Source organism: Drosophila rhopaloa, unplaced genomic scaffold, assembly GCF_018152115.1.
Source record: "Drosophila rhopaloa isolate 14029-0021.01 unplaced genomic scaffold, ASM1815211v1 contig_3, whole genome shotgun sequence".
Classification (NCBI taxonomy): Eukaryota; Metazoa; Arthropoda; class Insecta; order Diptera; family Drosophilidae; genus Drosophila; species Drosophila rhopaloa.
This window is the reverse complement of record NW_025335123.1, coordinates 6731128-6755777: the sequence shown is the minus strand read 5'-3', so window position 1 is coordinate 6755777 and position 24650 is coordinate 6731128. Positions and strand designations below refer to the sequence as shown.

At 46.8% G+C, this 24650-nt stretch overlaps 1 protein-coding gene across 5 annotated transcripts in view; it reads right to left on the bottom strand.

The window, feature by feature from the left end:
* The window catches only part of LOC108044231 (unconventional myosin-XV), a 33847-nt gene that overhangs the window by 5949 nt on the left and 3248 nt on the right, over positions 1 to 24650 (bottom strand). Inside the window, exons 2-4 of one of the 5 annotated variants that reach the window (XM_044461375.1) lie at positions 19136 to 19455; positions 15658 to 15930; positions 8274 to 15209 (exon numbers count right to left, since the gene is read on the bottom strand). In XM_044461375.1, the coding sequence (XP_044317310.1) occupies positions 8274 to 15209; positions 15658 to 15930; positions 19136 to 19261 (7335 nt within the window). In that variant the 5' untranslated portion in view covers positions 19262 to 19455. Of the gene's footprint in view, positions 1 to 3525; positions 5760 to 5947; positions 6185 to 8273; positions 15210 to 15657; positions 15931 to 19135; positions 19456 to 24650 lie in introns of those variants that run through there. The other 4 variants (XM_044461371.1, XM_044461374.1, XM_044461373.1 and 1 more) reach the window with 4 other exon arrangements.

Genomic DNA, 24650 nt, shown 5'->3' with positions numbered 1-24650 from the left:
AAATCTTTCACCAATCAATCAACTTGCCATATGTGAAAAATTATGCGCATTGTTCAAATTTTGGCCAACAACGTGAAAAACCGCTGCAGGAAAATAGCAAACAAAAACAAACTCATTACACCCAACTGGTTGTAAATGAAGATTGATATTGGTATTGCAACTGTTTTCCTAAATTAAACAAAAAATGCAGCAGAGAGAGGAAGAGTGGATCGATAGTTTTAAAGGTGATTTGTATTGAACTACATATCAAAGCTTCAAAAATAAATTTAGCGACTCAATGACAAGCTCTATTCCTTTGTTTATGTCTACGTATCTCATTGTGACGGCTTAACTGAAGTTTCTATCAATATTTTACGCAAGACCAACGGGAATGAAATATAACAGAGGTTTTCGGTTTATAAATTATTCATGATTTTCGGCTATTTTCATTTTTAAGATTTCTCAAGTGCGGTGAGGAAAACCACAAAAAGCTTGTTAATTTGCTTAAATGACTGCCTAACGTATTTCAAAATGTTCCATGCCACTCTGCATTTTCCATGTGGTTATTTACTGTGCAATGTTTGAAAGAATGTTTGTAAAATCATGTCAATGAGCACAAAACCTCGAAAAATATTGCCAATCGGACTACATGAGCAATTAGCAAGAATCTTACTAGAAATGGCTGTCTTGCAGTTCTGCCATTCCTTTTTGATTTCTATACATTAAATAAGATATTGAAAAGTAAAATAAAAATAATGAAGAAAAATAAGAAAATATTGAGAATAAAAAACTACTTTCAAAAATATTATAAAAGCGCTTATCAATTTTAAAAACAAGAAATAAATTCATTGAATAGAAGTCCTGGTGAGTTGTAAAATATAAATTTTCAAATTCTATCTGGAGTAAGGAAAAGTTTCCCAGTGTATGGCATTCGCTTCACCTTAAGACTCCATAAATGGCGTGGGTGCAACAACAGGCTCAGCTGCAATCACCGTATAATCAAAGACATCGAGATCGCCTTGGGACGAGGATCACCCAGATCCGAGTGCCTAATCCCAGCCAGAGGCGTTCGGGACTTGTCCGGCTGTCTGGATGGATGCTATCGAGAAGTCTCGGCCTGTTCGGCTGTCAGCCGAAAACGGGGCCAAATGTCGTGTTTGCGGCGCATATGGGTATGGGACTGGACTGGACTGGAACCTGGCTCCCAACTGGGTCAGATGGCCTGAATCGGACTCTAGATGCTCCAGTTTCCGCCACTCGACTTGCACCGAGAATTCTCGTAAAGTCACACACACTCGCACACTCACATAGAGCAAAAACAAGAGTTAAATTTGGAGTGTAATTTCTAAGTGACCGCTAAAACTTTCTTTTCGGCTGGCTTTGTGTTATTTCATATGTGCCTCTTTCTTTGTTTTGCCATCTCCAGTTAATTAAATTCGAAATTAATGCGCACCAGTCCGCTTGTCCGCTCGTCCGTCCGTTCGGATGGATTTACGGCGGACCAAACTGCAGCGGATGAGCGCTGTTCGAAAGAAATTAAAGTAATTTGCCATTGGGGAAGCGGCGGCTGGCGCAATAAAGACGCACAATCCAAGACACACGAAAAGTGTAATTAAATTATTGAAATCAAATTACAGTTAAATTACAATGTTTTTTAGCGCTCGGGGAAAACGGCGCTCGAGTATAATAACCCATATTGTGGTATCGCCGCCTGCATCTTTGTGGGTCACCAACCCATCCCATTCCATTCAGCAGTTCTTATTGTCTTTCATCTTAAGTTTTTATGGATCGCACACACCACACTCACTCGCTCCGAGTCACTCTGGTCATCGAACCCGAACTAGGAACGTGATGGCATCTTCTTTGATCCAACACGCTCATCATTTTCCGGGGCCAAGAAAGTTCGCCAGGGAATTTAGAACGTGCAATACCCATCCTATCCCCCTGGTCAACTCAATTCAACCTCTTGCAGCTGGACAAGATCGATTAAACACAATCTACGGATTCATTAAAACCACTGGTCAGCAAAACGGAGCCGAAGAAATATTCCCCATTTTGTATTTTAATCACTGAGCCCAGGACGTGCTTCAATCTCTAATAATAATATTTGATAATATTTTGATAATTTGATTTTAGCATTGCATATTTGAATTATTTTCTTTGATTTTTAAATTGATCTCTATAAATTTTATAAAGCTTTTTTTTTGAATATTTTAATTCGACACTAACTCTCTTTGAACAATAATAGTAGAAGGCCTAGCTAGTACTATGTCTTAATTTGCTAACGAAACTATCATTTATAGTAAGTAATTAATTAGTAATATATATATAAATATATATAAAGCCCAATATTTTTTACAAATAGCATCTAAATATCATAAGAGACATGACTTAACTACTAATACAAATTGTATCATGTACATTTTCTGGTTTAATTTAATTTTTTTAATAAAGCATCACAGCTGAAAAACAAAGAGTTTTTGTTTGTACTGAGTAAATATTGAAGAAATATAAAAGAAATTCTTTTTGTGTTGTTAAGACAAACTATAACGTATAAATAACAAACAAAAACAAAATTCAATAAGACTCTTTCTAACCCTTTTTTTGTATATCCAAATTGACCCCTATCGGATGAACAATAACAAATGAAAAAAAAAACAATGATCTTGCTGGAGTTCCGTGGAGAAACTTGGTTAATCTCTTCTTGGTATCCCAAAAATATGCGGTTCAGAGTTCGTCATCAAACTCTGATGCCGACATGGAGGCTGGCCGAGATGCTGTCATGATGCGGGGACCTCGGCTAATGTATCACTCGCTGTTATATAAGCGACACCGAACCAGAGATCGCCAGTTTAACCGCTAATTAGCCCACCAACCAGGCGGCCCAGCAATGAGGTTTGTGATGTAAGAGGGGACTGACTGCTCAGTGGGTTGGTGGGTTGGTGGGCTGGTGGGTTGGCCACTCGCCTTTGTGGCCACGCTAATAATGCGATTATGTGTCGACTTAATAACACCGTTAGGCCCCAGCACTACGAGCATTCATCTCTCCCCCGGAATCACCCCGCTCCCCGCTCCCCGCCCTCAACATACGAGCCTATGATTTGTGGCCTTTTCGGTGGACCGCTGAAAAGCACTCGTATTTGATTAACTCCTCGTTTGTTTTTACCTCCAAAATTTGTGGCAAGATTGCATTGGCGGAAAAGCATAAAAGGGGAAAGGTTGAAAATAACCTTAACAGTTTTAATGGTCTACACTTTAAACTCGTCCAGTTTATGGAAATATGTGTTGACATAATAGATTTATCGCTTTTTTTTTTACTTTTTAAATAATTTAAAAGACAATTTTTAAATTTCTACCAGTACGATTCAACTTGAGGAGTGCCTGAAGTTTTGTTTAACATTTTAGAGCTTTTGTTTAAAGGTATATATTTTTAAAAACAAATTCTTCAGTTTGTTTTCAATTCAAGTCTTTGGGTTGAAAAAGATTCTGATACACCAGCAGTTATTACATCTCAACTCATCCGAAAATGGGTTTTTTTCTGTTTACCTCATTGGAGTTCATGGTCTCAAACCGCGCCAGGATCTCCTTGACAGAGATCTTTGACTCCGTGGGCTCCTCGAGGATCGTCTCCATGCGGCTGACGGATCCACTGCTGGCGTTGCTCACCCGCCGCGTCTTGCTGCTGCCCACGATGAGCATTGCCGGGGATGCCAAGGGGTTACTCCCTGGGAAGGCGGTCAGATTGGGGGCGGAAACGGGAGCCGGCGAGCAGCCGGAACTGGAGGCGGAATTCCCTTCGACTGGGGGCAACTCCAAGGCGGCCTGCTCCTCGTTATTGTTGTCGTCTCTTTGGCTGAGCTGCATCTTGAAGCTGAGCTGCTCCTCCAGGCAGCACTGCTCGCAAAGACTGCCGGCGGAGGAGGTGGATCTGAGGGTGGCCGTGGCGCAGCACTTGTACACGATGTCCTCCTCGACGCTCCAGGCATTGTCGTTCGCCAGTCCGAGATCCCCGTCCGCCCCCGAAGGATGCCCCCCCTGGTGGATGGTCATCGAGGCACAGCACTGTTCGTTGAGCTCCCGAATACTCTCGTTGGTCAGCTGGTCGAGATCGCTGCGCCGCATCTGCTGGTGGAGCGACTGCATCTGGGCGTGGTGCACCTGGGCCGCGGTGGTGCCCGTAATGTGGGCTATTTCCGCGTCGTCCGAGTCCGTGTAGAGCATCTCGTGCTCCTCGTCCGTCAGATTGTTCAGCGAGTCCAGGGAGGCGCATTTGCACTCCTGTTCGCCATCGCCTTCGCCTTCCTGATCCTGATCCTGAGCCTGCTGCTCATCCTGCTGACGACCCTGCTGCTGCAGCAGCTTAAAGTTGTTGACCTTGTCGTGGTGCATCTTGCTAATCAGCGACTCCACCTTGTTCACAATGCTGCTGAACTTGTGGGGCACACTGCCGCCGCCGGAGGTCAGCTGCACCGCCTGGCAGGACTTGCTGGCCCGCACGCTCTGCGACATCCTGGCTGGGAATCTGTGGCCTTGGGTTCGGGTTCGGGTTCAGGATCGGGATGCTGGCCCAGTCACGACCATTGCCATAAGACCACAGACTATCGGTCTCACCGTCGCAGTGAAAGTTAGTGCATTGTGATGGACGGCCTGCAGGCTCTATTCCACCATGGTGAATGCTCAAATATTGTTTGCACAGCGGTTCGAGGTTCGGGGAAAAACGTGCAGGCACATAAACAACAAAAACAAGGAAAATTCGTCGGGCGAAAATGAAAAACGAACCGCAGCGGACAGCGTTTCCCGCACAATGAGTGGAATGGATTCGATGGTCGGACACACACATCAAGCCATACGTATACGCGATTTTTCTTGCCTCGCTTTTGTTGTTGCTATTGGTTGTAATTTTTTGTATTTTGATGTGTGGAAATTGGCAATGCAGTTAAATGCGTGCCGTATTTGTTTCTTTTCTCGCTCGGAGTTATTTATTTATTTTTTCTTGTTATTTTTACGCTTTTCTGCCTCAATTTATTTTAATTTGCCATTTGCAGTTTGTCTTTCCACTTGATGGACTGGCGAAAATCCCCCGATCGTCGCCTCAGTTTTTATCTCTGCGAGAGCACTTCGAAAATATGGCCATATAATTGGAATCAATGTTGAGTTGCGCGTTACCGCCACCACGGATGGTTGGCCAAATTGTTTGCCAATCTACGATACCGCGATTGGAATGAAGTAACTTTAATAATGAAGCATGGGATGGACATTGCGAGTGCAATTCGATCCAGTCATCCAATATGTTGGTATTACACTAACTAGATACGAATTTGTAGGACCAGTTCACAAATACAGCAAACTATGTACTTATATTTCATTTAATTCAATAAGCAAATTGAAAAAGTATTTTACTATATCCAAATTTGTATCTGCTAATATTTAACTGATTAGTGGATGTTTGAAAAAAGCATATGTAAGTGAAAGATACTTTAAATAATTTTTAAAGTTGAGTTAAATGTTTTTTCATTCAAATCCCTAAGCTAAGTCCAGCTATAGATTTTTGACAATAACATTATTAAATATGTTGGATTAAAAATATGTCAAATATAATTTATATAAAGAAAAGTCAGATAAAAAGCGAACATTTTTTTAGTCTAACCACGAGTGATTTAACGAACAATATAAACAATGCCTGTTTTTTGTGAAAATTGAGTCAGTCATGAAATATCAACAATAACTAAACTGTTATTGTGGATGATGGGTGAAAAGTACTCCCGTTTATTGGAATCTCCCGATTTCACTAAACTTTTAGCAATTGAACGCTAACTGTCCTAAACGTTTTGGAACGTGAATAACTTTGCAATGGAAAGTGTTTTCCCAGATGGGCTTGTGCTATCTTTTGACAAGATTCGAACTGCTCCCACAAAAGTCGATGGTTTATCTCGACTTCATTCGATCGAATTCCCTCGATTTGTCATACATTTGTTTACGATTATTTTGTGGGTCAGCCGGGTTGGGCTTGTGCTCAGCTTTGTTTTGTACAGGCACTCAAGAAAAACATTTTAGCACGACAGAGCACATTAAAAAAACAGAAGCTAAAGTTGGTCAAATCGAAGAGGCACGATGGCAGCAAAAAGGCCAAAAGAATTCGACGCGAGAGCGCGCTGCGTGATGCCGTTACCGCACATTCGTAACAACTAACGACTGAAAACTAAAAGCTAAAAACTGAAAACTGGCCGAAACGGACTGGCCAACCTGGTCAAGACGGTAAAGAGCCATCCGACTGGCCATTTCACTCGCAGCAGAGCAGAACAGAGAGGCCCAGAGCACCAGAGCGGCTTTAAGCCAAGTTAAGACCAACTGAGCTGAGTGAAAACGCGGCTCTTGGCTCTTGGCTCTCGTCTCTTGGCCAAGCCGAGCGGAAAGCCCCAGAGAAAGAGCGGGAAAGTCTTTCTCCCCACCTCCACCTCCATTCACATCCCCATCTACATTCCCATTGCCCGCTGAGATAACTGTTTCGAATGCTATTTGGCTCCCGACTCCACACATCTGCCACTCAGATTGGTCAGATGGGTCAGTCAGACTGGCCAGCTTTGGCGTTTAACGAGTTTTTACGCATAAAATGAATTGAATTAAAAATCAACTTCGAAAAGAGGGGAAAATGGAAAACATTTTGTTGATCAGAAACATTCCGAAGCGGAAATACCCTACAGAAGAATCATTAATGAAAGTTAATTTTCAAAAAAAACCTTATATTAAATAGTTTGCCAGAAAGCTTGGTTTGATAGTTCACATACGCTTATAAAATGAATACATTTACTACTTCTCCTTTTACGCATAACTAAAACACTACTTACTTACTATTTCTGAATATAAAGGGAGCAAAGCTCAATCAATATAGCAATCCTAGTTTATAAGTTATATAAGACTTAACCCAAATTTATATAAATGTTTACTATTAAACAATTTCCATTCAATTTGACTAAAATGATTTATATTTACAAATCAGTAAATATAATAATTCTATAAAAATAACAACTCTACTAACAAGTATTTTATAAATTTTAAAGTCGAAACAACACTTTTAAAGCAAACATTTTAAGATTTGATTAAAGCTTTCATTGACTTGTTGAATTAATAGAAACTCATTTGTCAAATATTTAAGAAGAAAATGAAACAATCTTTACCAACATCTCCTTCAACTTTGATTGGCGAAAAGTGCATACCCGTTTGGAGTGTCAAATAAAAAGAGAAAACAAAAGTAAACACTAGACTGGAGCTCCATTCGAGTGATGGACGTGCGCCAACTATGAATATCAACCAAGCGCGGATGATGCTTATATGGCGCTGGAAACTGGCTGGAGCCACTGAGACCCACTGAGCTTCAAGGCGTGCAAAAAGAAAACCAAACCAGATGGCTAGACTACCATCAACGGAGCCGAGCCAGACTTCCAACACTCATTCTTCTAAGCAAAACATAATCTGCCAATACAAAAAGAAATACATACAACCTTTAATTGCTGGAAGGTCCTGCTTGGGTAACATCTTAATGCATTGATTTTTGGCCTAATCAAAAAATAAAAACTATAATTTCATGCGACACTGATCAGCAAAGTCAATCGTTACCGCTTTTGTCTGCTCGATATAAAAATTACACTTCAAAATTGCCCAGCTGCCATATTATTATCTTGAGGCCGTAAAAAATATTAGCAGTTTCATTAAGGCCACATTATTATGACCAATGTCTGCAATTATTCACGCAATTAATGCAATTATTTTTGTATTTACCTGTAGTAATTTGGTATGAGAAATAATTGGTATAAAAATAATTGTTACGCCAAAAATTTTCAATTGGAGCAAGATGATCGTTTTGTGATGAATAAATCAATGTCATTTTCGATATGTTTCTAAAAGAGAATTTGCCCCTACGAGTGTTACCGACAAGTAGATAAACTTCTAAAAATATACCTTAGTATTTATTTTTTGTTTTTAGTTTGCAGAAGGCTCATAATTTACACACATATTAACCAACCAAAGTGGTGGTAACTATTATTTATCCTATCTGAATATATCAATTCAACTTATTACGATTAAAATTTATAAGTTTGACTTGCGAGCTTTGATCGCTGAAGACTATTACATATTTCTTGCATACTTTTGGTCATATTAAATATTTTTTTCCTTTGAGATTATAGTAAATAGAGAAAGTGTTATAATATTATCAATTTAGATATTCCAAATTGCATATATGTATAAACTATCTGTTGAAGGACAAACATATAAATAAAGTACTATCGAGCACTCACCTTGCGGAACTCCAGGACAAAGCTGGTGACCATCGACTGGATGGCGGCGGCGCGGGCGGCATGGAGAGCCAGGTGCTTCCCGTTCCGGAGATTGAGCTGCAGGGCCGCCGGACGCGGCAGGGTGACGGCGCTCTGGATCTCGCCGAAGGAGATGGCCTGCACCACGATCAGGTAGTCGGCGTCGCGGCGGGCCAGGTACAGCCCATTGTGGGAGACGCCCATGATGCTGACGTCGGGATAGAGCGGTGCTCCCTGGACGGCGAAGAGTCGGGCGAAGTACAGCGGCCAGTCGCGAGCCATGTCCACCAGGTGTCGCTTGACCAGTGCCCGGACCTGCCCCCCAGTTCCACCTCCCCCGGTGCCGGATCCATTGCGATTGGAGAGCGTGTCCACGCTCACGCCATGGCCGTGCAGCATGTTCAGGGCCGAGCTCTTCTCCTGCGGCGTGATCCGCAGGCAGGGAGTCACCCCGAAGACGTCGCCCAGCACCTGGGCGAAGAGCAGGTCCAGGGCCACCGGCGGGCCAATGGGCTCGTGCGGCTGGAAGACCTCCTTGCGCACGCGCAGCTTCCACGGCACCCGGTTGTAGGTCAAGCAGGCACTGCTGGCACTGGCACTGGCACCCGCTCCCGATCCCATCAGCACCCCGGAGGAGACCACACCCAGTCCGGGACTGGACTGGGACGAGGGCGGCGGCACCGGAGCCGGAACAATAACGGGCGGCGGCGTGGTCATGTGCATCGAGTCCAGCTCCTCGCGCATCCCGGAGCTGGCCGAGCTCTTGCGCTTGCGCTCGTGCTCGTACTTCTGGGCCATGTGGGTGCGGAAGGTGGCCAGGCCGCCGCTGCGGTCCTCCCGGCGGTGGCCGCCGGTGGTGTCCAGGCTGGCCTGGATCACGCGCGGCGGTGCCGGCTGGTACACCTTGTGGCTCTCCCGCTCCCGCTCCACCTGGCGGATCTCGTAGAGACGCTCGCGTTCACGCTCCCGCTTCTCGCGCTCCTTCTCGCTGCCGCTGCCGGAGGCGGGTCCCTCCACTTCCGCCCGATCCCACACCGACTCGGAGTAGTCCTCGCGGTCGCGGCTCCTGCTCCGGCTGCGGGACCGCTCGCGCTCCGCCTGGTCCCAGGCAGCGGCCGCCGGGGAGGAGGAGGCCGAGTGGTCCTCCAGGTGCAGGTGGTGGCTGCTGATCATCTGCTGCTGACGCACTGCACCGAAGGTGTCGCGCTCCTGGCGCTGAATGAAGGCGGGCACATGCTCCTTGACCACCTGGCTGCTCGAGGTGCGGTAGTCCGGCTCCGGTTCGGGGCTCCTGGGCGTGGGCGGGCTCTGGGGAGCCGGGGGCGGCGCGGGTGGCGCCATGCTGGGTGGTCGGATGGGCGGTGGCGGTGCCGGAACACTGGGCGCCGGGGGCAGGAGCACTCCCGGCCAGCCGCCCGAGGGAGGAGCCGGCGGTGGCGACAGCTTGCCCTCCATCCGCTCAATCTGTGTGCGCACGGTGGCATGGGAATCGGTTCCACCACCGCCGCCTGGGCCAGCATTACCACCAGTCACGCTGGCGAAGAGTCCGCCCAGCTGCTGCTGCAGCATAAGCTTGCGCGTGTCCTCCAGCTTGGCCGGAGCTCGCTGCTCCGACTTGGTGGAAACGGTGGACCTCACCGAATGGCCAGCAGTGACCTGTTCCAGGCGCTGGCGCATCTCGGAGCTGAGCTTGAGCTTGCCCACACTTCCTGGCGGCGGACGATCTGCTCCGATCTCGAAGCTCTTCTTGGCCAGCTTGGTGGTGACCACACTCTGCATCGGCTGTCCCGCCTCCTGGGCATCCCTGCTGTCCCTGCTCTCCCTGACCGCCGACGTGGTTGTCGTGGTGGTGGTCTCCAGCCGGATGCTGCTCCGCATCATCTGGCCGCTCATGGGCGGCGGTGTGGGACTGTCGATCTCGAACTCCTCCCACTCGATGGCCGTGGCCGAGGAGCCGCGTGCCAATGGGCCCGGCTCCAGGCCATTGCTGGCCAGCTGGTGGTGCTGGGCCTGCGGCGTGGTCTTGCGCTGGTGCTGGCGCATCTTGAAGGCGAAGAAGTCCTCCTCGCTCTGGAACTGGGGCTCGTCCTGCGGCGGTGGCCAGCGCCACTTGCCAATCCGCACGGTCTTGGCCCTGCCGTAGGGATCCAGGAAGTGGCGCGTCTCCGAGGGATCCTTGCACTCCAGCGGCGGCGGCATGGGCGGCGGTGGAGGTGGTGGCGGTGGCTGCAGCGCCTCCATCACCACCAGGCTGCTACGCGTGGTCTTCATCCGCAGTGGGGATTGTGGTGGCGGTGGCGAGATGGACAGGCTGCCCAAAACGGGAGGAGCCGGTGGCGGTGAGGCGGAGCTGTTGGCCGCCGCCGCCTGCTGGCTGAGAAGGGTCTGGAGGGCCTGGTTTTGGGCCAGCAGTTGCTGCTGGATCTGCAGGTTCTGGGCCATTGCGGATTGCAGGAAGGCGCGCTGCACCTGCTGCTGATACAGAGCGGGACCGGACTCCGGCTCCCCCGGCAGCTGCATCAGCTGATGGAGCAGCGGGTCGGCTCCGTTGCTGTCCGTGCTGCCGCCTCCGCGAATGCTTGCGGCTAGCTGATCCTTGCTGGTCAGTTTGTCCAGGCTTTCGGGCACTGGTATGGGCTGGAAGAGCTCGTTGATAAAATCATCTAGGTCCTCGATTTCCGATTCCTCCTCCCTCTCCTCGTGGGTACTTGGTTTCCCGCCTCCCTTGATGATGGCCGCCAACTGATCCTTGCTGGCCAGCCTATCCAGGTCCTCGACTAAGGGTATTGGCTGGAATATATCATTGATATAGTCATCCAAGTCGTCGATCTCAGATTCCATTTCGTTCTCATTCTCCAGTTGATAGCAGCCACCTCGGATGCTGGCAGCCAAGGATCTGGCATCGGACAGCTCGTCCAGGGAGCCGTCTAGCACTGGACTAAACAGATCGTCCAGGAACTGGTCCACGTCCGAGGCCTGCGAGGGAACCCTCACACGCCGCACATGGGAGGCCAGAGACGGAGCCTCACTCGTGTCCGACATGGCCGATGATCTGGTGGCGTACTCCGCCTTATCCGCATACTTGCTCGAGTGTGAGCCATGGGAAGCGGCGTGCGATCGGCGACCAGCGTGCTGGGACTTCTGGTAACGCGGAGCGGTCTCCTTGCCCATGGGAGCAAGACGCTCCGCCGAGTGGTAGCGGTCGTTCAGGCGACTCTCCGAGAGTCCCAGTGTGTGCAGGGGCTCCTGGGAATCGCAGTCCGGGGGCACGGGAACAATATCACCGGCCAGCAGATCGTCCAGTGACTTGGAGCGCGACTTGGCCTGGCTCGGACTCGATCCCTGGCCGGGTCCCGGACTTGGCTCACGTTCGAAGTAGCGCTCGTTGAGCGCCGAGCTCCGGGAGAGCAGCTCCCGGCTGCTCCTCCGCTCCCGCGGCACCTCCTCCTTGGCACTCGATGTGGGCGGAGCGGGCGGCGGAACTGCCGGACGTTTGACTGCTTCCGGCAGAGTGGTCCTAGCAAACTTGGCGCCCGAACGCAACAGATCGCTCCGGGGAGCGGGAAAAGCGGGACACAGTTCCTTCTCCGCAATCAAATCCATCACGTAGTCCAAGCCGCAGCTGTCTGTGAGCTGCTGGCCATCGTCCAGCACCAAGGTCCATCCCCGACTGGCCACGCCCAGCGAAGAGACGGCCAGGGCAGCGGCCTCCTCGCAACTGGTCCACGAATCCACGGCCACCGTCTGGCTGGCCTCGTCCGGAAGGGTCAAGGGCAGGGCCATGTCGCAGCCCCTGGTCCAGGCACGCCACTCCAGCCAAGCGGGCACGAAGCTGCGGCTGGCACCGCCGCCACCCACTGCGGCACCCGACGAGCCACCGCCCTGCTGGCGGAGCAACTGCCTCAGGAGGAGGGGTCGCAGGGATGCCGGAGCCTCGTCGTCCACGAATCGCATCAGATACTTGCTGAAGGCGGCGCTGGGCTGGAAGCAACAGAGGCACTGGCCCAGAAGCTGCCACAGTCGCGTGGCCTCCACGGAAGTGGGCGGTAGGCCGTGCACCTGGTTGCACAGCTGCACCAGGATCTCATCCCTCAAGCCCCTGGAGCTGAGTGCCTTGTGCACAATGTAGTCGGCCAACAGCTTCTCCTTGGCGCCCTCCAGAGCCTTGTCGTTGCTCCAGCGGAGGATCAACTTAAACACGGCCAGGGCGTCCTGGAAGTCCTGATCCCTGGAGGCAGCTCTGGTGAGCAGGGGAGCTGTGATGGGTTCCCGCCTCGGCTGCAGTCTCAGGCCATTGCAGTAGACACTGCTGAACTTACCGAAGGAGAACTGACCCAGATCCTCGGGTAGCTGGACGGCCGAGGACGGGGGACCAGGAACCGTGCCGAGCACCTTCACCAGGTGGCGGTCCCCGTGCGGAGGGGACCAGCCCTGCAGCTTGGAGTAGATGAAGGCCAGTTCGGCGGGTATGTCCAGGTAGCTCAGTTGGCTTCTCTCTAGGACAGCCTGCTTGGCCTCCCGGGCCTCGCGAGCTCGCTGAGCGGCCTCCCTCGCCTCTTGTCTTCGTCGGTGGTCCGAGCGCAGTTGGTGCACCCTCCTCCTGGCCTGGCGTCCCCGCCAGAGTCTCTGCGCGGTAAGGGCTCCCTTGCGGAGGCGATCGAAGCGTTGCTGTGCCCTTTGACCCCGCCAACGGGCCTGGAGTCGGGTGGCGGCCGCCTGGCGACGAGCCAACTGGCGGCGGACCAGCATTCCCCGCACATGCCGCTGCACACTGACCGCCGCCCGACGCAGTCGCTCTGTCCGTCCGCTCTCCAGCGCCCGATGCAGAGCCTCGCGCAGGAAGACACGCGTGGCCCCCAGCTGGTAGTCCGGGCCCTCCACTCCGGTCCGCGGCATGGCCTCCAAGAGGGCTCGACAGAGTTCCCGATAGGGTGTGCCCCTGGCCAGGGGCGAGGCCAGCAGATGCCTGTACCGTTCCACGAAGTGCTGGAAGCGCAGGCGCACCGGATAGCCACGCTGCCGGATCTGAATGGTGTCCAGCATGCCCAGGTAGCGCAGCTGTTGCAGCACACACGGCATGTCCATCCGCAGGGCGTGCTTCTCCTGGTTCGGTTTGATGCAGCGCACGAACCACGGATGACACCTGCCCATCGACTGGAGCAACTGCTGCAGTGAGTCGGCGAATCTGGCCGCCACCGTGGGTGTGCGTGGCTTCATTGTGACGAATCGCCCGTTGCTGCCCTTCGGCAGGGTCTTGCCGGCGTCTCTCTGGGCACGAAGCTGCTTGGTCAATTCGCCTACCAAGGGTAGCCGACTGGAGGCCAATAACTCCAGGACATCGCCTCGCAGCGCATCCCGATTCTTGTCCAGGAAGCCATCCACACAGTACCACACCTGACCCGCATAGTGCGTTACCCCGAACTCCTGGGCACCGATCCGCGGACGAGCATATAGCTCGCTCAGCGCATGATTGTAGTGGCACTTCTCCAGGAAACTCAGATCGGTGGCACGCGGGAAATTGGACTCGTCGTCCAGGAGATGGCATATGCCCACCGGCTTCTTGGCCAGCAGATGGATCACCGGCAGGTTGTCGTCCCAGGCCAGGGGAGTCCACTCCAGGCGCTCGCGGGCGTACTCCGCTTGCTCCAGCTTGAAGACGTGCTTGTTGAAGTACAACTGCAGGTTCTCGTTCGCATAGTTGATGCACAGCTGCTCGAAGCTGTTCTCGGCCAGGTCCTCGAACCCGAAGATGTCCAGGATGCTGATGCGGTGGGCATCGTGGGTGCCGCCCTTCTGCACAATGGAGTTGATCCGCGAGACGAGCCAATTGAAGAGGCCGGCGTACAGAGCCTTGGCGAAGGCATCTCGGGCATCCAGGGCCTGGTCGATGCCGAGCGGAGTGTGCAGCCGCTCCGCTCGTGCTTCCGTGGTGCGACTGGTCAGTGCCCGGTGCAGTCCCTCGGCGCTGATGTGCAGCAGGTGGGCGGCCCACTTGATCTCCGCATCGGAGCCCACCTCCACGCCCTCCTGGCCATGTCGCAGCTGCCTGCGGTGGAAGTAGACGTTGCCCAGGTGCAGCACTGCAGCCAGGACACGCACGATGCCCTCTCGCTCGCCCTCGGAGACTCCGAGGACCTGCATGGCGCCCTGCAGCGACGCCCAGTCCACGCGACCGCTGGCACAGTCCGTGGCGCCCTGGTTCAGGTAGAAGTACTTGTCCGCCTCCAGCAGTCCGTACTTGGATCGCTCCGCTTCGGACAGTCCGCCCAGCAGCTCGTAGAACACGTGGTAGTTCCTCTCCCCAGGCGCCTGCGTCACGATGCGCGACTTCTCCAGCAGGTACTGCGTGATCTTGGCGCCCACGATGGCGCCACTCTTGAAGTACACCTCCAGATACTTGCCGAACCGGGAGCTATTGTCGTTCCGGGCGGTGCGCGCATTGCCAAAGGCCTCCAGCAGCGGTGCCGCCTCCAGTATCTGCTCGGTTATGACCGCCGAGGCGGATCCTCCGCCGGGCACCACGGCTGCCAGGTACTGCATCACCAGCTTGGTGGACTCCGTCTTCCCTGAGCCACTCTCCCCGGATATGACCACCACTTGGGGCGAGGGCAGGGCCGCATGCGCCGCAGCTCCAATGGCAAACAGGTGGGGCGGCAGGGAGCCCAGTGGGCGGCCGGCATACTGCTTGGCCACCTCCAGACCGTAGGCGTCTGGGAACATCTTGTAGGGATTCACCGCGATCAGGATGCTGCCGGCGAACGTGTAGATCAGACCCTTGTCGTAGCGCAGGCGCAGATTCCACAGCAACGACGCCTCGTGCAGGTCGTCCAGTAGGGTCATGTCCTCCACACCGCTGCTACCCAGATCCTGGCGAGCCCGGAGGCTGCCCTCACCCGGTTGCAGGGCGAACGTCTGTGGCTGCAAAGGGGGAGATCAAATTAGAAGGGTTCCAAGTACAAAACAAATAAAGAAAATCTATAGTAATAGTACCCATAAATCAGAAAATACTGCCTGTAAATAAAGTTAGCTGATCTTAAGACACAATATTAGTTTTACACCACCTTGTTAATTTAAATTCTCAACAAACATTTTTATTACAGATTTAATTAAATATAATTAAATTTATGAGCATTGAACACATCTAATGTTGGAGTTTTTAATGCTCCTAAATATCTAGTTTCAACCAATGACCACAGTAAATCGTAAGCAATAAATCTAATTCGATTAAGTAACATATTTGACTGAAGCTAACTCAGTAATAACAAACAAATGGTACGAATATTCACTGAAATTGCAGAGTATATGGAAAACGGATTTGCAAGTGTCGGTGGCACTTAAAGGAAACTCAATAGAAAAGATCTCTCACATGGCGCGCTATCGTATCGCTGCAGAGGGTGGACAGTCGCTTGACCACCTGCGGATATCGGCACTTGAGGCGTCGCAGGCGACTGGAGGGCAAGGCCGGATGTTTGGCCGAGAGATGCGGCAGATCCTCCAGATCCTCGAGACTGGCGGGACGCTGACGGCGCAGGACGTGCGGCGAGAGGAGCGCCAGCGAGGGCGACTGGGCGGGACTGGGCGTCACCGATCCCCCGCCGCCCCGCTGCCACGGCTCCAGGTGGAACCGAACGATGCGCATCTAATGGAGCACCTCGTCTATTGCTGTGAACCCGAACCGAATCCAGGCGATCTCGATTCCGGGCCGAAAAAGCCAGCCCAAACTCGAACCGAACCCGAAACCACAACGAGATCAAGAACTAGTATCACAAAAGACGTTTGTGGTCGAGGTCTCGAATGCAACTGAAAGGAATCGGAATCTGGCGGCGGCGGCATTGCCACAATTTCCCCAAACGTTTCTAAAACGGTTTTCGCTGCATCCAAACACGTTCTATCAAAACGGCAAGAGATGGGGGTATGGCAGACCGGATCACTTCGAACCCGGCCAGACCAGATGACACTCCTGTTAGCCACTTGCCTGCTACCAACTACTTAGTGTGGGCCACCAGAACGCACTCTACGCGGCCACAAAAATAAAAAGGAAAACAACATGGAGAGAAGAGAAGAGAAAGAAAGAAAGACGACACCCGATCGCATTGATGCAGTTTTCGATCGCCATTCAATTAGGCGGCCAGTGTGTGGGACTTTCTCCGACAGGCCCAACCAGTTCAAGTTCGATGGCTGATGACTTGATGGCTTGGTGCGTTCTTGGGCCCGTACTCAGTTTTCAGTTTTCAGTTTGTAGTCATCGGTCCTCAGCTGCTTCGTGTGGGGCTGGGGATTGTCATCTGATAGCCGGCCCAAACAAAGGCGTGAAATATCTTCTTTGTGCCGCTGAGAATGCATTCGCTTCGGCAACTTCCCCATTGATATCGGTCGGTATTCGTATCAATGACCGTGCCAAATGATGTGAGTCAATTTATCGAGGGCTTGCCCCGGAATTACCAATGATTCGAGGAAGTCCAAAAAGTTATATACCTAATATATCTAAAACTATGCTTTAAGTAAAAGATCATCGTCTTTCTATCCGACCTGTGTGCTAAAAATACAACGCTGCATACTTTCAGACAGTATTATAAATTCCATTGACTCTCTGAAGATGCAACCATAAGTAGCATTTAAGTTTATGTAGTCTAAGCGAATTGTATACTTGCTATATATACATTGCAGAACAAATTAATTAAGAAATTATTTTTGGGGCGATACACCATAATATTTTTTAAAATTTAAAATCAAGAGTATGATGTCACACAAATTTCAACTTTAAGTAAGGAAATTATAAATTACAATCAGAACTAGTTGTTAAAATTAACGATTCTAACATTACTAAAAGCATGAAAAGACCGCCAATATTAAATGCCTGTGCTGAAGAAATAAATAAACTATTTATTTATTTTAGTTTAATGGCAACCAATCAACAAAAACTTGAGAGACCCAAGAACACCAGCAAGAATCTCAATTAAATTGGATCTAGGGATGGTATACCATTTGTCTGCAACGCTGCATTAGCCGATAATTGATCTTGTTGAACGATTACGCCTGCGAAGCGACTTCCCATGTTTCGAGTAGCCGATCCGATCCGATCCGATCCCCAGGCAACACATGTGCTGCCAACAGGTTCTTGCTCACTGGCGATGCAAACAGGATACGAATCACATGTGGCCGGTTTTCTGATTCTGGTACCGCTACATATAGATATTACAGCTACTGCTGATTCAACGGTTCACAGCGCGAAAAAATTGATATTTGGGAAAACAAAAGCCGAGACACGAAGATCATTTGGGATAGTCGAGGATTATATGCCCCTAAAATTCAAAAAATGCAAAGTACTCATTTAAAAAATTGTTCATAAACCAGCAAAATAAAAAATATAAGAATTGTAAGAGGGTTGAAAACCACTAAGACTGTGATTACACATTCTATTCGTATTATAACATCGATAAAATCACCTGTTGTAAACAAAAATCTTACATCTTTTCCATTTCAAAAACCTGTGCCTACTTGTTTTCTTTTTGTCAACAGTTGTTAGTTATGCTTTTTGCAACAATAACATAATTAAGGATGTTTTTATTCCAATAAAATCTGTCATATACCAAATGTTTATTTACCAATAAAGCTTGCATATAAAGGTAGCTCATAAAGTTTTTGGTTTTCACTTTTAACATGAAGACATTAAAGTCGAGAGCGTCACACGCAGTCCTTAGTTCGCTATTTCTGCATGGGATTTTATCATATTAACTAACTAGCTATTTATACATACAGTAGTCGAACTTCTATAACTTGAAACCGTATTATATTTATTCAATAAAACTAGTTCGACTCGTAGAGATTCGATTATATATTTTAATTTTTTTGTGAAATTGTCAGAATTGCAGCTGAGCGAGAATTTATGATTGTGTTGATATGACAAGTTTTGGGATGCAAGTCATTGCATTGTGAATCTGATTTTCAAGATAAATCTGATCTTCAGCCATGGTAAACTACCGTGTAATTCTGTTTTTTTTTCTGTGCTAAAAGCTAATGTTGGCGATGTCAGTCGACGACTTGCGAGTGATTGCCGTGAGTTCTCAATCTTGATATCTGCAGCTCCACAGCTCGGCACTCATAATTGCAGCGAGTGGCAGAAAGGAAAAAGGAAACGCTGGCCGCTGGCAGCTGCAATTAGATGCACTGCACAGGTGGTACAGTCCGGTACACGGGCTGAACTCCACTGTATCGTACAGTAAAAATGCGTGACGATGGCCAAAAAAAGAAATCTGTCTGTTTAAAGGCTTCCGCTGCGAATGCCTGACTTCATTGTTGGCCAACGCTTTGCCTCTGTGGTTGCACAGCAAATCGGCACATAAATCCAAGCGAGCACATTCCATAAATTCCGAGACCCCTTAACCTGCTAAACACTGCAGGGCAGCAGCTCATAAAAACCGAAATAAATATAAACAGTCGAGCAAACAGTTCATGTCGGGTGAAAATAGTGAAAAGCATTCATGGGCCACGGCGAAACCGAAAACAAATTGAAAATTCAAACAGTGAGCTACGAAAGCAAACCAAACGAGGCGATGGTGCGAACTCGCACCTTTTACAGGGGGTGCGAAAGTGCACTTGGAGAAAAGGTTCTAAGGTTGCAGAGAGAGGTTTAAAAAATTTCCTTCAGAACATCACCAATGAAATGATTAAAAGTCAAAATATTTCTTTTATATTTAACCACAAGTTTTCACGTATATCCGATCATAAAACGATATACAATTCTAATATTGATAACTAAGTAAAAATCGATATTTCCAAAAAAAAATTAAAATATTAAGAACTTACGAAAACAGTTACAAATATTACAAGTAAAGTGTACCCACCTTTCCTTTGATGAGCGCCTGGACGACGATCACCTGAGCAGCGCGGTGCACCTCCTGGATCTCCCCGGGAATGGGATGTCCCATGCCTGGGTCGAACCAGACCAGATCCCCTTCGGCCCAGTCCATGGCTCCGATGTGTTTGTTTTCGCGGCTCTCGGATCACTATCCTCCGGTCAGGTCGGGTCAGGTCTAAAGGGTGTGGAACTATACGTTTCCGATCTCCTTCGCCTTGGGTTCCGCTATTGTGATGACGATCTCTGGATCTCGGATTTGGCGGGCTGTTGGAAGTGGATGTGGTCTTTAAACCGGTTGATTCATTGCTGCAAGAAACATAAAAAAATGGGATTTGGTAAGCACATTATTGGTTTTCTCAAGGCAAATAAAATTAAAAAGCACAGAATTAAGGCATTCGGGGAAAAATTCGCGTAATTATGGCGCCTTTCTATAAAATACCTCGGTCTTTTGCATTATAAAATTGTTGCTCAGGCCACGCGGCTTATCAGGCCAATCCCCACTCCTCTGTGGGATTTTGATGGGGATCGTGAGCGATTCACAGTGACGGTGACGGTTCGGAGTCAATAACGCGAAGGCCGCTCTATGAATGAAAGTACAGATTTTTCGTTTCTGCGCATATCCATACTTGTATATTTCATTTATTTGTTGTCTCTGTGGAAATGTTTGCCAACCGAGACCGGGGTGCAATGAAATGCAACGGCAAAGCAAACAAAAAACCATCTAAGTCGTGGAGCGGCAACAATGACAGTAGCAATCGTTCGCATCGTTGCAGAAGATCCGAGGGAATCAAACTGATTAAATAAGACACGTCAGAGACTCACGACTACTTTTGGAGAATCTAATATGCCAAAGGCTGCCGTGAAGGGACACCCCATCATCTGGATTCAACCGCATTTAACAAAAAATAAAAAATAAATATCAGAAAAAAATATATCAGAAGTAAGTGCATAACGATGTGATTAATAATAACAAACAAAAAGAATGTTAATATGACCTAATTTGTTTATTTAGATATTGATAATTTAATATCATATTTTTCAACAAATTTGTAAAACAAGATTTTGGAATCTTTCTTCTTTAAATTCTAAAAAAACACGACATATATTTAATGTTCCAAGATATATTATGCTTATTCTCGTAAACTTTGTGAAAATGATTGATGTATTTTAAAGCTCGCAATAACTAAAAGCATTAATATCTTATATAAACCTGACAACAAAACCTATGGTTTAGATCTTAGACACAATCAGATCACTATTAATTAGAAGCAAAAAAAAACAATAATTTCTAGCCTTCGAAACTGGGCAATCAAAAAAAGTCGTCACCAATGAAAGCCAATTAATATGCCGGGAATGCGTTAAAATTTATGATCGGCCCAAAAATGAAACGACAAAGAAAGAATCCAAACCTCCAAGTTCATTAAGAAATTTCCAAAAAGAAATATTGTAAATTTTAAATGCGAACGCCCAAGAATATTTAGGTTGGCCAGAAGATGCGGCAAGACCGAAAAAAAAGTGAAGACCAAACACGCTTCAGCTTATGCCGCTGATGTTGCTGCGTTGTTGTTTTGTCTTTGCCTTTTCTCAGGCAAAACTTTCACCTGTTTTGCGGCAAATGCCTTTTGCACAAATACATAAATATTTATGCCCAAAACAACAGAAACATTAAGTGAAATAAAACAACGGCGAGAAAGAGAGAGAAGTTGTCGCGATTTAAATTGATTGATTCATGCAGTTTTGGCTTAAGTGAGTCAATCGGATTTGGATTTGTTCGGTTGGTAATGGATTTGGAGTTGGATTCGGAGTTGGGCCTGGCCCAGTAACGAATCTGTATGATGCCAACTGGCCTGACAAGTGCTCACGAATTAACAGAGTCAATAGAGGAACATGTTTTCGAGTTGGCTGGAGGGAGGCTGACACTTCGTCAGACAATTTCATTCAGTTCGCCGCTTCATCAGGCCAACACGTACGCACTAGCCCTCTCTTTCCGTCGATCTTTTGGGGCTACATACCAAACACTGAGGGAAAATATTATCAACATTTGAAATTGTACTAATTTGGTCTCGAATTGTAAGTCTTGGAACAAGATTTTTCTATGCTCAAAATAAAAGTATTTTAGCTTACAAGATCTATATTAGATACAAACTTTGGTTTTTTGTATAACGTTTTTTTATAAATAACAAACAAATTATGGTTTACTCCTTATTGATCCTAATGTATGCTTTTTATTCCAATTAAGACTAAGTTAACCTTGATTAAAAGAAATAATTTGTATTTATTTCAATGCAATATTATTGATTTTTTTCCCTGTGTTATTAAAACAAAAACAATGGCTGAGGTAGCGAACAAAAATCTTGGCTAGCTACGGGTTCGACCGCATTCCAATGCTAAGACGTTGCTGCCTGCAGTCCATGTTTAATGCTAAGGTAGCAACAAATCGGCAGCAACGAAAATAGCAGCAACAACAACCTCGACACTAACATCATGATTATGCGACAGTGTGTGTGTTCGTAATCAATGAGCAAATATCCAACGATGTGGAATAACAATCATAAGAATTTCATTTGCAGCTAACTGTTTGATTACTCATAGCAGCTTCGTAAGCAAACGGAAATTACACAATCGAAGACTCCTTAGATTCGTGTTCTTATATTTAATATTTAACAATATTTAATTTTCAATACTTGAAATTAGCAAACAAACTAAAAGGAATTAACTCTTTTAATATGTAAAAGGTCTTATCTTTTTAAATGTTTTTTTTTTTTAACTCATACTTTTAAGTCTTAATCTTATCAAATGAATATTAGAATAAACTAAATTTATTCATTTATTCTTATATTTTTTGGTTGGAGGCATTTCAGCATTTCAAGTAAAAAACTTTAAGAAATGAACTAAGTTCGTTTCCTAAGTCTTTCGTTTTTTGGTACCAAGTTTTCAATTTATAGCAAAATAAAAATTCATACGTGTATATTATACATAGAAATTAAAAACAATACATCAAAGTTCGTTGCCTAAGTCTTTCGATATGTGGTGACAATTATCATAAAATGTAATTAAATTTCTTCGGTCTATAGCTTTAAACGATGCTGGGTAACAGACTCTTCTCTCATTTCTATATCGATTTGGGAATGTTTTTATGGCAGCCCTGTTCCCATGACCGCATGAGACAAAATCGAATTCTATATGAGATGTTTTTGTTGGATTTCTAAAAATGATTTGTTATCAACTACTACTACTACACACACACACACACACACGGGTAATAGACCGCACCTGTTTAAATGCTTAAATGTTAAGTTATGCATAAACCGGAGTCAGGTGTTAGTGTGTATGTGTGTGGCTTGAAAAATGTGTTTCTTGTTGCTCGGCAGCTAGTTTTGAGTGTATTGATACATTCTTGGCATAACTGAAAAGACTGAATGGCCCTAGAAAAATGACTGAAACAAGGAGCGGGGAAAGGAGGTGCGGCTTTGGACGCCACGAAGTGAAACTCGATAGCAGTGTTTTTTTTATCTCAACAACACCTCACCATCTCGCACACGCACAGCCAAATACGATCTTTAATTATGTTGGTTTGGTTGTTGAGTTTAACGTTTTCGTTTACGATTTCGATTTTGTTTTAATTGAGTCAGTTTGACGAACTGCAATTTGCAATTCGAGCATCAATTAATTTCAGTTTACTTCGGTTTACTTTCAAGTTGCGTTTTTGTTACCCACTTAACACATTCGCTCTTTGTTCGCCGTAATTATGCATTATTTATTGTTTACTTTTTGTATTATTTTAAGTTTATTGCTTTCCGATATGCAAGTTGGCTTTCGTTTTGGGTGCGTGTATATTACAAAGATTTAACGATAATGATAAACAATCCATACGTACAGTTAATTTAAAATGATTTTTTTTTAAAGAAAATTATTTTCTTTTTAGACATTTATATTTAACTGTGTTGACCAGTTTTATTTCAACTTTTGACAAATAACTGATAGGAATATCTAACTATCTGCCTTTAAGATCCTAGGACAAACTTACATATCTTACTTCTAGTGAGATGAACCTGCAAGCAAAATCTGGAACTATTCAGTAAATTTGAAAACATTAATTTTTAAGTTTTAAAAAACTTAAGTTAAGCTCCAAAATACAATGATATTTCAAAATGACAAATCTGTAAAGAAAATGCATTGTTCCATCTGAATCTGGCTGAAACTGAAGAGAGGAATATAGCCGCCAAGATCCGCGATAATCTGCAACTCGTTGCCCTGTGGCTCCGAGAAATTCCAGGTTAATTCAATTTGGACTGCAGTCCAGGTCCAAAGAAACCCCTTTCCTCGGGCCGTGCCATTTCAATTAAACCCAACGGCGACGTCAACAATGTCTGGCTGCGACTGCCTGACTGACAGTTTGACTTATTGGCTAAAAGCTTTGGCCAAAAACAGTCAACAACACGCACTCACCGCTCTTGGCTTGGCTTGTCTAGGGAGTGACTAGTCATATATTATTCTGTGTTGTTGCAGTAAGCGGCTTAATTGCCCTGCTGCTGCTCTTGGCCTGGCATTTTTTCGTTTTTTTTTTTCTTTTTCGGGTTGGACAAATAGAAAATTTCATGTAGAAAGAAGAAATATTTAGCAAGAAGTTGAAGTCGGCGCACGATTTCACTAGCACCAGGGCCAAAACCAAAACCAGAGCCAAGCCAAATGGAATAAGCCAAGTTCCAGCTAAAATGGCGACACACACACTTACGCGTGCAGAGAGTAAGCCAAAAGGCCAATAAACCTTTGGAAAAAAATAAAAAGCGCGCCATGTTGCCATCTTGCTCATCGATCACAAACACAGAGACAGACAAGCCCACAATACAACTCGAATTCAAGCAGCGGATAACTTTATGCATGCAGAAACAAAAAGGGAAATTTTCAAAAGTCTCTGCCGGAGACAATTGAAAGTGGTGGTATTCTAACAATATAAACTGAAATCCGTTGATGTTGGCCGTAGGAGTGCCGCTTGATTTGCTTTTTGCAATCGTTTTGCGTCTATGCGTTGCTGCCGCACCCGCAACATTGGCTCCACCAACAAGGGCTGCCTTCTACAACACCACAGAGGCGAATTGGAAGTGGAAATGGGCGCCCACGAGCTGGGAAACAGCTGCGTCTTTGGGGGCGTTGCGGAATGTGGGGCAAGCTAGTTCGGAGGCCAAAACGTATTGCAATATTCCAGCCACAAATCTTGCGGAGGTGCCGCCGTTAAAGATGGGGCTCCGTTTCCATGACCAACATGTAGTGTTGAAGAGAAATCGATTCAGTACCCTATCAAAACTTCTGACAATATTTTATTGTTATAAAAACAACTTCATTAATTCTTTCCATTATGTATTATATTAATGAAAAAGAGAGAATATAAAAGCGAAGAACAATTATAATTTTCTTGATGTGTTTGGCCATGTGTTTGTTATTTAGATGCAAAATATATTTTTTTAATAAGTTTATCAGAGAAGACCACTTTACCTTTATAT